Source organism: Schistocerca cancellata, chromosome 7 (genome assembly GCF_023864275.1).
Source record: "Schistocerca cancellata isolate TAMUIC-IGC-003103 chromosome 7, iqSchCanc2.1, whole genome shotgun sequence".
Taxonomy (NCBI): Eukaryota; Metazoa; Arthropoda; class Insecta; order Orthoptera; family Acrididae; genus Schistocerca; species Schistocerca cancellata.
The window spans coordinates 173,480,148-173,493,530 of NC_064632.1; the positions used below are offsets into that span (position 1 = coordinate 173,480,148).

Genomic DNA, 13,383 nt, shown 5'->3' on the forward strand with positions numbered 1-13,383 from the left:
CATAAAAGTTGTGAACAAATCATTGAGGATTTGCAGAAAATAAATGTGTGGTGTAACGACTGGCCGTTATCTCTCAATATTAGTAAGTGTAACCTACTGCGTATAACAAGGCAAAAATCCCCATTAATGTATGAGTATAAAATAAATGATCAGTCTTTGGAAGGGGTAACATCAGTCAAGTATCTGGGAGGGACTATTCGAAATGATCTCAAATGGAATGATCCGATTACATAAGTAACAGGTAAGGCGAACTCTAGATTGCGGTTTATTGGTAGAATCCTGATGCGATGTAGTCCTTCAACAAAGAAAATAGCTTACAATACATTAGATCATCCAGTATTTGAGTACTGTTCGTCTGTATGGGACCCTTACCAGTTGGGTCTGATTCAAGAGATTGAGAAGGTCCAAGAAAGAGTGGCAAGATTCGTGACTGGTACATTTAGCCATTGTGAGAGCATTAAAAATCTCATAGGAAGTTTGAAATGGGACATACTTGCAGATAGACGACGCACTAAACAGAAGGGGCTGCTCACTAAATTCCGAAATCCAATCTTCACCGAGGATGTAGAGTATATATTGTTACCACCAACTTTCAAATCGCATAATGATCATCATTCGAAGATAAGGGAAATAAGAGCTCGTACTGAGGCGTTCAGACAGTCGTTTTCCCTCATGTGATCCGTTAGTGGAACAGAGGGGGGGGAAAATATGACTTTGGCGTGAATTGTGCCCTCCGCCACACACCACTTGGTAGCTAGCAGAGTATATATGTAGATGCAGATGTTCCCCATTACATACTACATACTTATACTGATGTTTTTTACAATTCCAGAAACACTTTTGGAATTGTTTCTTTGGGATAGTTTGTAGCTCTCTGAACTATACATTTTTAATCTCATATATCCTTGTAAAACCACTGCACTGCACTACCTGCTTTGAAATGTTTATACCATTTGTAAGCCCTTGTTTTATTCATAGCAGACTCATCAAAAGCAATATTTAACATTTCTAAAAGTTTAATATACTTTATTCCATTCTTATAACGAAATTTAATAGAAACTCTATGATCTATTTATATACAAAACAATCATTAATGCTACCAAAACACATATAACGTTTTTCATAGCTGATAACTAACTAAATACCCAATATGCATAACACTGTACAGATACTTTTCAGACATGTTTATGAAGACAGTGACAAAACATGTAGTACAAATCAGACCAATACAACACGCGAAATTATAAATTTATCATTACTTTTTAAACACTCTTCATGTTGCAAGAATTGTTATGTTTCAATGCAGCCCTTAAAAGAAACATTCTACCTTTTACTAGAAACACAAAGTGAGAACAAGCCTTACATTCTACAGAGTGATTGCACTATATAGGGTTTGTTTTATTAAGAGAAGTAAAGGAACATACATTTACATGAACAGATATTTGGTTCTATGTTTGTAGTACAATCCTGAATTCCGTTGCTATGTTAATATTGTTTACTCTTCAATGTTGTGTTTTGAAAGAAACTATCGTCTTTTGTATTCCTTATGGTCTTAATGCATTTATCTAGCAATAAATGCTGCCGGGACATATCTGTACACGGCATCACCACAGATTTCAAGCGCACGCTGCAACAGGGCTAGTACTACATTATGAAACAGCCTGTAGAAGCACCTAGTGACTTAGCTGGGTAGACAGAGTGGGGTCTTGCTCACTCGTTCAAGTTCATGGACAGCTATACAGGCTTCTCAACTGGGAGGCCATCATTTTATCATTGTAAACAACTCAACTGTCTTCTGTACTATAAGGTCACAAAATAACCTCCACTGCACATTTGTGGCATTTAAAATCGAAAGAAATATTAGGGTTTAATGTTTTCTCAATAACACTGTCATTACAGGCGAAGCTCAATCTCAGATTAGAGTAGGCCAATCTTTGTCAAAGGAACAATCTTAAAATGTGCCTCAATCACATGGAATTTGGAGGTTGGTTCTCCTGGGTGTAAGCACTGAAGTTCCATTACTTTACATGCTCTATACTTACATGCTTCCTCCAGAAACTTCTCAGCAGTGGCAAGATCGGCATCAGCTTTGCAGGTCTTTACTGCAACAGGTACTGGTGTTCCATCGGCAGCTCTGAACGTGCCTTTGTGAACGTCCCCAAACTGGCCCTCACCAATTGTTTCACCCAGCTCAACACGGCTACGGTCCAGTTCATAATCCTTTGCTGCAACCAAGATTTTCACAATGAACTATTTACAGTAAGCAAAAAAAGAACAGCACTTTTTATTTCTGGAAAACTAAACACAGATCCTAAACAATGCTTGCAGTGTGTGGGCAAGTATCAACTATTGCTTCTTTGCTGTGACATATGTGATACTAACAATTTGGTAGTCATTGGTTTCACACTGGCACATCTCAAATTTATTACTTTACATCTGTATTAGGGCTTCTGCAAGAATTTCGAGTTTTTGAATTCCGTTATCTAATAAACAACACTATCTCCACTTTTTGTATTGTGAATGAATATTTCCACCATTTCTTCCAAGATGTCCATTCCTTTACTTTTTCAGGTTTCATACAAAATTTCAAGATTCCCTTGGCCTGTGTCTTTAATGTTTGTTGCTAATGCTGTTTTCGTATATTTTTCCAGTTTATGAGAGTTTATGTGCTCTAGTCGAGTTCTGAAATTTCTGCCAGCCAGTCCTACATAATATTTATTGTATTAGGTGCTGGTAATTTCGTAAATGCCAGATGCACCAAGAACTGTATCTGATTGTTTTATACTGTGGATAAGCTTGTTATTTAGGTGGTTGGTGGTGCAGAAGCTGATTTTTACATATATGTTTTTGAATACTCTAGCTATGAATTACCTAGTAAATTTATCAGAAAATATACAAAAATGTGGCATTTTTAAATACTGAACTGTTGGGATGCTGTCAGCTGTGAGTGTAGTTTGCTATAGTTTGTTCACATTATTGTTTCTCTGCTGAGACTTGTATTAATGAGCATTGGATCTATGAAACATATACTGTAATATATTTCTGGTTTTCTATGTCTTGTTGGAGTTCTGTATCTAAAATTGAAAATTTGTGGGCTCTGTATAGCACTGATCTATATGCCACATTTTTGTGGGAGGTGGGATGTGCAGAACTGTTTGATATAGTTGTGTCAGAGCCAGTATGCTTTCAGTGAGGACTGAAAGACACCTGCCAGTTCTATTTTGATATTTTCATGTCAAGGAAAGGTATGGTGTTGTCCTTTTCATCCTCAAAAGTTAATTGGATTTTATTATGCAGACTACTGAATTTATTAAAAGGGGTTGCTACTTCATCATTTGTGCTGTTAAATAGAATGAGTATGTCATCCACATATCTCTTACAAAATTTATATCATTCTATATCACTATGTGTTTAGTGAACAATTGCTGCAAAATATACCAATGGAGTGGAATGCAACTGATATCAAAAATACCTTGTGAACTACAACATGAAATTTTACTTTTGAAAAAATCATTTTTACAGTGATAGTGGATAAAAGGATCAAATGAACTCTTTATTAAAATCCATTGGGTATTGAGCACAAACTTTTACATTTAGCAGCTACAAATTTAAGTAAGTCTGACAGAAACAACAGCTTACTGGAATGAGAAATACTTACTGGCAGGTGTAGAATAGTCCCCTTCCTCATCCACAATTTCTGCATAGTCTTCAGAAAGCATGGTTCCTCTTGGTGGCACTTTGTCTCCACCTCCACTGTCAGGGTACTTGGGAGGGTGAGCATCTGCAAAAGTACACAATTTGTGAAATCATCAAGCAGACAATATACTTAGAAGACATCAAAGACCTGTCAGCACCAACTATGTAACAAATCTGCCATTATTGGCACATAATATTATTGAATTAATCATCACTACAAGCAGAAAGGGAGTAAATGCCTTTGAAAATAGCAGGCACATAATGAAACTGACATTGACATAGAACAAAATACATGCTTCTCTTTAATGGAAACAGACAGATTAATGTGAATACCAACCTTTGACAGCACAAGGGCAGGGAAAGCGTTTCCACACGGCAGCTTGTACAAAAATAGTAAACAAAGTTTCATTCTGAATCAAACATGACAATAATTATTTATGCAGTTATTGTATTTTTTGCAACTGAAACTGAACAATAAATATTTAAAATATGTCTGCTTGCTGAATAATAAGCAATGGAAACTTTAATTTTAGTACAATAATAATGTAAATGTAACTGAATACAAAATTGTTACAATAACAGAAATTCCAGAATGGAGACAATAAACAAAACTGAGGAAAGGGAAGCATTCAAGTCTGTTTAACAACATAGATGTGTTACTAGTTTTGAGCTATCAATCTTTCTCTAGTTAGAGAGAGAGAGAAAGAGAGAGAGAGAGAGAGAGAGAGAGAGAGAGAGAGAGAGATGCAAAAATGGTTCAACGGCTCTTTGCACTATGGGACTTAACTGCTGTGGTCATCAGTCCCCTAGAACTTAGAACTACTTAAACCTAATTAACCTAAGGACATCACACACATCCATGCCCGAGGCGGGATTCGAATCTGTGATCGTAGCGGTCACGCGGCTCCAGACTGTAGCGCATAGAACTGCACGGCCACTCCAGCTGGCTGCCTTCCTCAAAGTAGCAATCAAAATGATGTCTGTAACTGAGGTGTGTTTCAAGCAGAGAGCTGTCATTGAGTTTCTTTTGGCAGAAAACCAGAGCATCACAGATATTCACTGGTGCTTGCAGAATGTCTACAGAGGCATAGCAGTGAACAAAAGCACTGTGAGTCAGTAGGCAAAGCACCTGTCATTTCGCTACAAGGTCGCACATACCTGGGCCAATCTCCCAGCTGGCCACAACCCTCCGGAAATCGAAGGAATGACTTCAGTGTGTTCAAAACCACAAAAATGCTAATGAATTTCTCTTTCCCCATAACAACATATGGACTCACATAAGTCTCCACACCTGAGAAGAGTTCACAAAACTGACTGTTCTTCCTAGTCCACCCTATAGCCTGGTTATCGCACCTTCCAACTTCCATCTACTTGGCCCCTAAAGAACTGCAGGAAGTTGTATTTGGATGATGAGGAGGTTACTGATGCAGCAAAATGCTGGCTCTGACGTTGACCAGTAGAGTGATACCATGTGGGCGTATAGGTCCTCCCAGTAATGTGGTCATCACATTGAACAGAGATTATGTTGAAAAATACGGTTTTACAGCCAAAAGAGTGGGGAATAATATGTTGTGTTGTAATCCTGAATAAAACTGACATGCTTTCAGGGAAAAAGAAAAATGGTGCATTGCTTACCAAATGTCCCTCATACACATGAAAGTAAATTTATTTAATTTTTGGTCCATGTCATAGTTGTATTCATACGCGATGTTGCCTACCAAATATTTAAATATAAATTTTCTCCGAGATTTTAGTACTCAAGACTACTTTGGTCTTACTGCTTGTATGCCCTGAAATGATATCATTTTCATTTTATCTATAGACCATTTTATCTATTTTAGGTTGTATTCTGACACTGTTATTTGCAATCAGTGCTTGGTTGCCTGCATATAGGATAGCATTTGGTCTAGTGTCACAATCTAAAAATACTACTTTTAGTCGCCATTTTCCATTTACTGATCACTGCATCCATGTAATGCAATCCTAAGTAATGAACCTATTATAAATCACATATCTGAGTTATTGATGAGCCTTATTTTCAAGTTTCAAAAGCCAAAAACCTGAAGTGGCATAATATTATATCTTTAATCTCTGGGGCTGTAATAAAAGCACATAAATCAAAGTTATAGCTCAGTTTGATAGTGAGTGTTAGCTAATGGTATGTTGCTGTAGTTACAGTAATTAATTATTAAAAATGAAAGACGCAAAGAGAATGCAACCATCACCGAGTATCTATCTGTTGTGATGGCAATGAAGTAGAAAAATGTCCACAAAATAGATGGAAGCAAGGTTAAATGGACAAAGTCAGCAGCTTTAGGAAAATAAAGTAAGTAATAAAATAAAGTTGTGTTGTGTAAGTTATAGAGGTTGTTTCATTACATTAATTTTCTTACATTCAGTTTGAATCAGTAAGAAAACAAATATTTACATAACAACTGAAAGCTTTTAATGGTTCAGGTTGTTAACAGACTTTTGCCATGAGTAGTATGTTACTGTAACTTTTAAGGACTGTTTTCACCAATAATAAACTGTCTCCAGTCACAATATTTCCAACTTTCTTCAGGGCCATAAATCTATTTTCAAAGACTATTCTGACATGATAGTGAATTACACTCCTGGAAATTGAAATAAGAACACCGTGAATTCATTGTCCCAGAAAGGGGAAACTTTATTGACACATTCCTGGGGTCAGATACATCACATGATCACACTGACAGAACCACAGGCACATAGACACAGGCAACAGAGCATGCACAATGTCGGCACTAGTACAGTGTATATCCACCTTTCGCAGCAATGCAGGCTGCTATTCTCCCATGGAGACGATCGTAGAGATGCTGGATGTAGTCCTGTGGAACGGCTTGCCATGCCATTTCCACCTGGCGCCTCAGTTGGACCAGCGTTCGTGCTGGACGTGCAGACTGCGTGAGACGACGCTTCATCCAGTCCCAAACATGCTCAATGGGGGACAGATCCGGAGATCTTGCTGGCCAGGGTAGTTGACTTACACCTTCTAGAGCACGTTGGGTGGCACGGGATACATGCGGACGTGCATTGTCCTGTTGGAACAGCAAGTTCCCTTGCCGGTCTAGGAATGGTAGAACGATGGGTTCGATGACGGTTTGGATGTACCGTGCACTATTCAGTGTCCCCTCGACGATCACCAGTGGTGTACGGCCAGTGTAGGAGATAGCTCCCCACACCATGATGCCGGGTGTTGGCCCTGTGTGCCTCGGTCGTATGCAGTCCTGATTGTGGCGCTCACCTGCACGGCGCCAAACACGCATACGACCGTCATTGGCAACAAGGCAGAAGCGACTCTCATCGCTGAGGACGACACGTCTCCATTCGTCCCTCCATTCACGCCTGTCGCGACACCACTGGAGGCAGGCTGCACGATGTTGGGGCGTGAGCGGAAGACGGCCTAACGGTGTGCGGAACCGTAGCCCAGCTTCATGGAGACGGTTGCGAATGGTCCTCGCCGATACCCCAGGAGCAACAGTGTCCCTAATTTGCTGGGAAGTGGCGGTGCGGTCCCCTACGGCACTGCGTAGGATCCTACGGTCTTGGCGTGCATCCGTGCGTCGCTGCGGTCCGGTCCCAGGTCGACGGGCACGTGCACCTTCCGCCGACCACTGGCGACAACATCGATATACTGTGGAGACCTCACGCCCCACGTGTTGAGCAATTCGGCGGTACGTCCACCCGGCCTCCTGCATGCCCACTATACGCCCTCGCTCAAAGTCCGTCAACTGCACATACGGTTCACGTCCACGCTGTCGCGGCATGCTACCAGTGTTAAAGACTGCGATGGAGCTCCGTATGCCATGGCAAACTGGCTGACACTGACGGCGGCGGTACACAAATGCTGCGCAGCTAGCGCCATTCGACGGCCAACACCGCGGTTCCTGGTGTGTCCGCTGTGCCGTGCGTGTGATCATTGCTTGTACAGCCCTCTCGCAGTGTCCGGAGCAAGTATGGTGGGTCTGACACACCGGTGTCAATGTGTTCTTTTTTCCATTTCCAGGAGTGTATATCTACTTTAGTTTGTTACCCACCTTTGGCCACAAATCTTCTCCATGGGTGAAAAAACTTACAAATTTACACCTATACACCAAACAATTGAACAGGTTTATTACTGTACTACTTGACACAAATGACAAATTGCTACTGAAAATGTCTGATAAGTTAAACTGATATAGCCACATAAATAATTTATATATTTCACTGTGATGATTTTCAGTACTACCAATTTTCATAAAAGGTGGTGATTGTAACATTCTACTAAGCAAAATATTAGAAAAATAATAATTGCTAGATCCACCATCATAGGAGCTGAACTTGTTAATATTCAACTTTTTTTTGCTATTTGTTAGTGGGCATTCATTTAGGAATGACTACAGTACTTCACTCTAAATAACAAGAATTTAGTCCCCTTGAGTATTAAAAGTGTCCTCAGTGGTACACCTACTTCTCTTTCTTTTTTCCTTTTGTTAAATAACCAAGCATAGAGACTGCCATTCCATTGGAGACTCCCTCCTAAGTTATTGTTGTAGATAAGATAGCAAAAATCAGATCATCTAGCAACTGCTACAGTCATCTGAATAATGTTTTACCCATGACTTTTTTTCGTGAAAAGCTCACAACTTACCAACAAATAGCAAAATATTTCAAGCCACTTAGAATAAAGCATCATAAAGTAGTGCATAGCCCATTTAGTTTTTGTTGTAATGATGTGCTACTAGTTTGTGAGGGCAAATAAAGTTATTTATGAAATACAGCAAGTAACCACTTTGTGTATTTTTATTTACACCAAAATACATTTCATGCTTTCACTTTTTTGCAATTGGTATAATACATATATGAATCTTCAGTAAATATATCATTGTGTCCTCTGAGTCTTATGCGATGGCATGCCTGAATAAAATTTACAAGCCACATCAATTTCAGTCAAGCTCTCCAGCTTTCAATGGCTAGCTCCACCACCGTTGTTGAGTGTAAAACTACATTCTGCCAGAGCTGGCACTATTTCCCACTTATATACTTATGATTAAACAGCACTGGCACCAATCTGAGAGGGCCACAATGACATGTGCAGAAGGCAAGGTGGGCAAGCTCCTCGCAGCTCTGGCCTGCCACAGGACTGGGTGATGTCAGGTGGAGCGACGGGTCAGTGCTGCATTTGAAACTGCTGCTCCCGCCTCCCTAAAAGCTTTAAGCACCCATCCTGCTTCCTTTTGAAATCCAAAGCCTGCCCCCACACCCTACTCAGTGTGTATCCGTAGTCTCTGTTGAAATTGTTGCTGCTCATTTTAATCTCAGCTGCCTCTTTTAAAATGTAGTCCCAGTATGTTGAATCATGGTCCAAGACTCTTGTGCTCTCAAACTGTATTTTGTGTCCATTTTCAAGGCAATGTTCAGTTATGGTCAACTTGTCAGGCTCCTTTTGCTTAATATGTCTCTTGTGCTCAGTACAAGGCTCTGCAACTTTGCAAATTGTCTGGCCTATATAGATGCTGCCACACTCACAAGGGACACCATACACACCGGGCACACGAAGAGCTATGTCGTCTTTAACAGGGTGTAAAATATATCAAATCTAAGGGGTGGACCAGAACACTGGTCTCTATATGTGTCTCTACAGCCTACATCCTAACTTGCTGCTCACTCCTCCACAGTATGGCAGAAAAGTCACCGACTTGGCTTCTTCCACCAATTCACAAGAAGTCCATCTTCAGAGACACCTGAAAGCATTTGCAATGTCTCTTTTGCTCTAGCCATTCTCCCTGAACAAGTGCTGCAATTCAGACTGTAGCAGGTTGTCATCAGAAATAACTTTGGCTTTGTGTATTAATGTGTCTCGACCACTTTGTGTACAAGGTGGTGTACACTACCGGCTTTCAAATATTGATTAGTGTGCGTCAGTTTCCTGTACACTGAATGACAAAGATGGACTCCTGCCTTCCATTCAACTAAAACATCTAAGAACTGTAGCTTTCCATCCTTCTCCATCACAATGGTAAATTTAATGTTGGGATGGACACCGTTCATGTGATCCACGAACTAGTATTACATCAGGATATTTTCACCATGAGACCATAACAGTGAGGTGTCATCAATGTACCTAAGGAAGCAAGACAGATACAACACCACAGAGTTCAGAACCTGCTCCTCAAAGTGGTCCACATAGAAATTCACGACTGCAGGAGACAGTGGTGAGCCCATTGCTGTGTCATCCATCTTGCATCCTTAGGTACATTAATGATATGTTACTGATATGGCCTCATGGTGAACATACACTGCAGAAGTTCCTGGATCACATGAATGGTGTCCTTCCCAACATACAATTTACCATCAAGATGGAGAAGGGTGGAAAGCTACCATTCTTATGTTTTAGTTGAGTGGGAAGCAAGAGGCTGGCTTAGTCATTTAGTGTACACGAAACTGACGCATACTGATCGATATTTGAAAGCCGGTAGTTTTCACCACCCTGTACACAAGAAAGCAGTCCTGAACATGTTAATACACACAGAGTCAAAGATATTTCTGATGATGGTCACCAACAGTCTGACTGCAGCACTGGAGGCATGCGTTCACAGAGAATGTCTATAGCAAAAAGAGAGACTGCGAACACTTTCAGGTGTCACTGAAGAAGGATGCCTTGTGAATCGGCAGAAGAAGCCAAGCTGGTGGCATTCCTGCCATACTATGGGGCAACGAGCAGCAAGATAGGATGTGTGCTGCAGAGACACTGATTGAGACCAGTGTTCCGGCCCGCCCCTAAGATAGGAGATAAGTTGCACCCTGTTAAAGACGACATAGCTCTTCATGGGCCCAGAGTGTACGGTATCCCTCGCGAGTGTGGCAGCATCTAAATAGGCCAGACAATTCCCATAGTTGCAGAGTGTTATACTGAGCACAAGAGACATTTTAAGCAAAGGAAACTCGACAAGTGAGCCACAGCTGAGAATCGCCTTAAAAACAGACACAAAATACAGTTTGAGAACACAAGAGTCTTGGCTCATGCCTCAACATACTGGGACTACATTATAAAAGAGGCGGCTGAGATTAGAATGAACTACAACAATTTTGACATGGGCTACACACTGAGTAGGGCATGAGAGCGAGCTTTGGAGGTCAAAAGGAAGCAATGATGGATGTTTAATACTTGTAGGGAGGTGGGAGCAGCAGTTTCAAACATGGCAACAGATCCTCGCACCATCTGGCATCATTCGATCCCACGATGGACCGGACCCGCTATGAGCTGCCCAGCTCACCTTCTGTGCACGCATTGTTTCAGCCCTCTCTTATTGGTGCCAGCGACCTTAATCAGAGACATATAAGCGGGAAATAGTGATAGCCCGGCAGTCAATAGTTTTACTCCCGACAACAATGGCAGAGCTAGCCATCAAAAGCTTGAGAATTTTATTGGAATTGACACTGCTTGAAAACTGAGAAGATTTTATTAATTACATCATTATCCAAACAGAAATTTGGATAATTCAGCTTGCTTTCTAGTCTGCTTGTTTTTATTCCAGTTTTCACTTTTACAAATGAGACACAAACACTTTTCCACTTGTATCTTGCACAAAAACAGCACAGTATCAGGCAACATGGAAGATACTGTGCTGTTTTTGTGCAAGATATAAGTGGAAAAGGGTTGTGTCACACCCATAAATGCAAAACCCAGAATGACAACAAGCAAGTAGAAAGCCATCTGCAGCATCCAAAATAGTGTCAGTGCTTCAAGGACGTATTTACTGATGTTTCAAATATGTGTTCTACCAATTCAAGATGAGTGAAAGCCCCAAATACTTATCGGCATAAAAAAATACATAAAGAAGTGGCTGATCATTGTATTTCTTCAAATAAGGTAATCTAGCCACAGAGCTCAACAAGCAGTAAAATGCATAAATTATTTTCAATAAATAAAATGTTATCTCCTGAAAAGCATACATGCGTAATGATTCCTACCAATCAAATGGTAATTAACTTTTTATGGGAAATTTTTTGTAAGAAATAAAACTAGCAACAGCATAGGTCAATGTACACGACTCACCTTTTCGGTCCCACAGAGACTCTTGAGAGCCGGTGACGAGTCGGCAGTAGCCGTCCACGAGGTCAGCGAGGCTCTCCGCTTCCCTCAGGGACGCGCATGTCAGCGATAGCGTTTCAGATGAGCCTGCCAGCCACATCTTAACAACAGCCTTCGGGTGAGCATCACAGTCTGAGACAAGTGTCTGCAGTCCACGGACTCTGTTGAACTCTGAAATCTTGGTCGGTGTCGTCGCTCGACCTGACATGTACGATATTCCCAGCTCCGGTCCTATCACCAGTTCCACTGGGATGGAAATGCTCGATTGCTAATATAAATGATGCATATATCTCATGAAATATCACAAATGAAATAATGTGTACATGATAATAAATTCATGTAATTTTAATGTTCTGAATGTAATTCCAAAGTTGTTCACATACAGGTACTGCATAAATCAATTGTCTTTTAGAAATAGTAACATGAAAAGAATACATAACAACTTACTCCGAGAGAACAGCGGAAGCGTTCTTGGTCAAATCGGTAATGTGCTCTGAGCAGTTCCAAGAATTTGAACATGCATTCCACCTCAGAGAGAGACGCAAATTTCTTGAAATGCTGCTGGATCATTTTCCGCAGCTGCTTTGGCTTCAAGCTGTCGAGCACAGCACGGGGCAAAAATTTGTGCATTCCCACCTGAAACAGAGAGCTGCATGCATAAATGAGCAGCAACATCAGATGGATGTGATTTTATATAAGAGTGCACAAAAAACAAGGATTCAAGCAGGAGTAGTGCCTATACAAATGACAAACCAATGTGGACAACACCTTAAAAATTATCAGATTATTTTCTTGTGACTTTGCCAATACATTGTGTACAATATATTCAGTATACATCATACTGGGTTAGTATTGTATTGCAGAACATAGTAAGAATGAAGACACTACATGATATCAGTGACAAGTACCCAGAATGAGATTTTCACTCTGCAGCGGAGTGTGCGCTGATATGAAACTTCCTGGCAGATTAAAACTGTGTGCCCGACTGAGACTCGAACTCGGGACCTTTGCCTTTCGCGGGCAAGTGCTCTACCATCAGAGCTACCGAAGCACGACTCACGCCGTCCTCACAGCTTTACTTCTGCCAGTATCTCGTCTCCTACCTTCCAAACTTTACAGAAGCTCTCCTGCGAACCTTGCAGAACTAGCACTCCTAAAAGAAAGGCAGAAGTAAAGCTGTGAGGATCGGGCGTGAGTCGTGTCTCGGTAGCTCAGATGGTAGAGCACTTGCCCGCGAAAGGCAAAGGTCCCGAGTTCGAGTCTCGGTCGGGCACACAGTTTTAATCTGCCAGGAAGTTTCATATCAGCGCACACTCCACTGCAGAGTGAAAATCTCATTCTGGAAACATCCTCCAGGCTGTGGCTAAGCCATGTCTCCGCAGTATCCTTTCTTTCAGGAGTGCTAGTTCTGCAAGGTTCACAGGATAGCTTCTGTAAACATTGAAGGTAGGAGACGAGATACTGGCAGAAGTAAAGCTGTGAGGACCGGGCGTGAGTCGTGAAGTTTCAGTGACAAGTACGGTTGTCTGCTAATATATCAAAACTTTTCACTAATTCCTGTGTAAGTATCAAGCATGTTTCATACAGTGTAC

At 41.0% G+C, this 13,383-nt stretch overlaps 1 protein-coding gene across 5 annotated transcripts in view; it reads right to left on the bottom strand.

Moving 5' to 3' along the window:
• Positions 1-13,383, bottom strand: part of LOC126091907 (focal adhesion kinase 1) — a 752,716-nt gene that overhangs the window by 124,848 nt on the left and 614,485 nt on the right. For 4 of the 5 annotated variants that reach the window (XM_049907213.1, XM_049907215.1, XM_049907214.1 and 1 more), the window contains 5 exons: positions 12,239-12,427; positions 11,756-12,059; positions 4,034-4,075; positions 3,659-3,781; positions 2,043-2,225 (listed from right to left, as the gene is read on the bottom strand). In XM_049907213.1, the coding sequence (XP_049763170.1) occupies positions 2,043-2,225; positions 3,659-3,781; positions 4,034-4,075; positions 11,756-12,059; positions 12,239-12,427 (841 nt within the window). The remainder of the gene's footprint in view (positions 1-2,042; positions 2,226-3,658; positions 3,782-4,033; positions 4,076-11,755; positions 12,060-12,238; positions 12,428-13,383) is intronic. The other variant, XM_049907212.1, reaches the window with a different exon arrangement.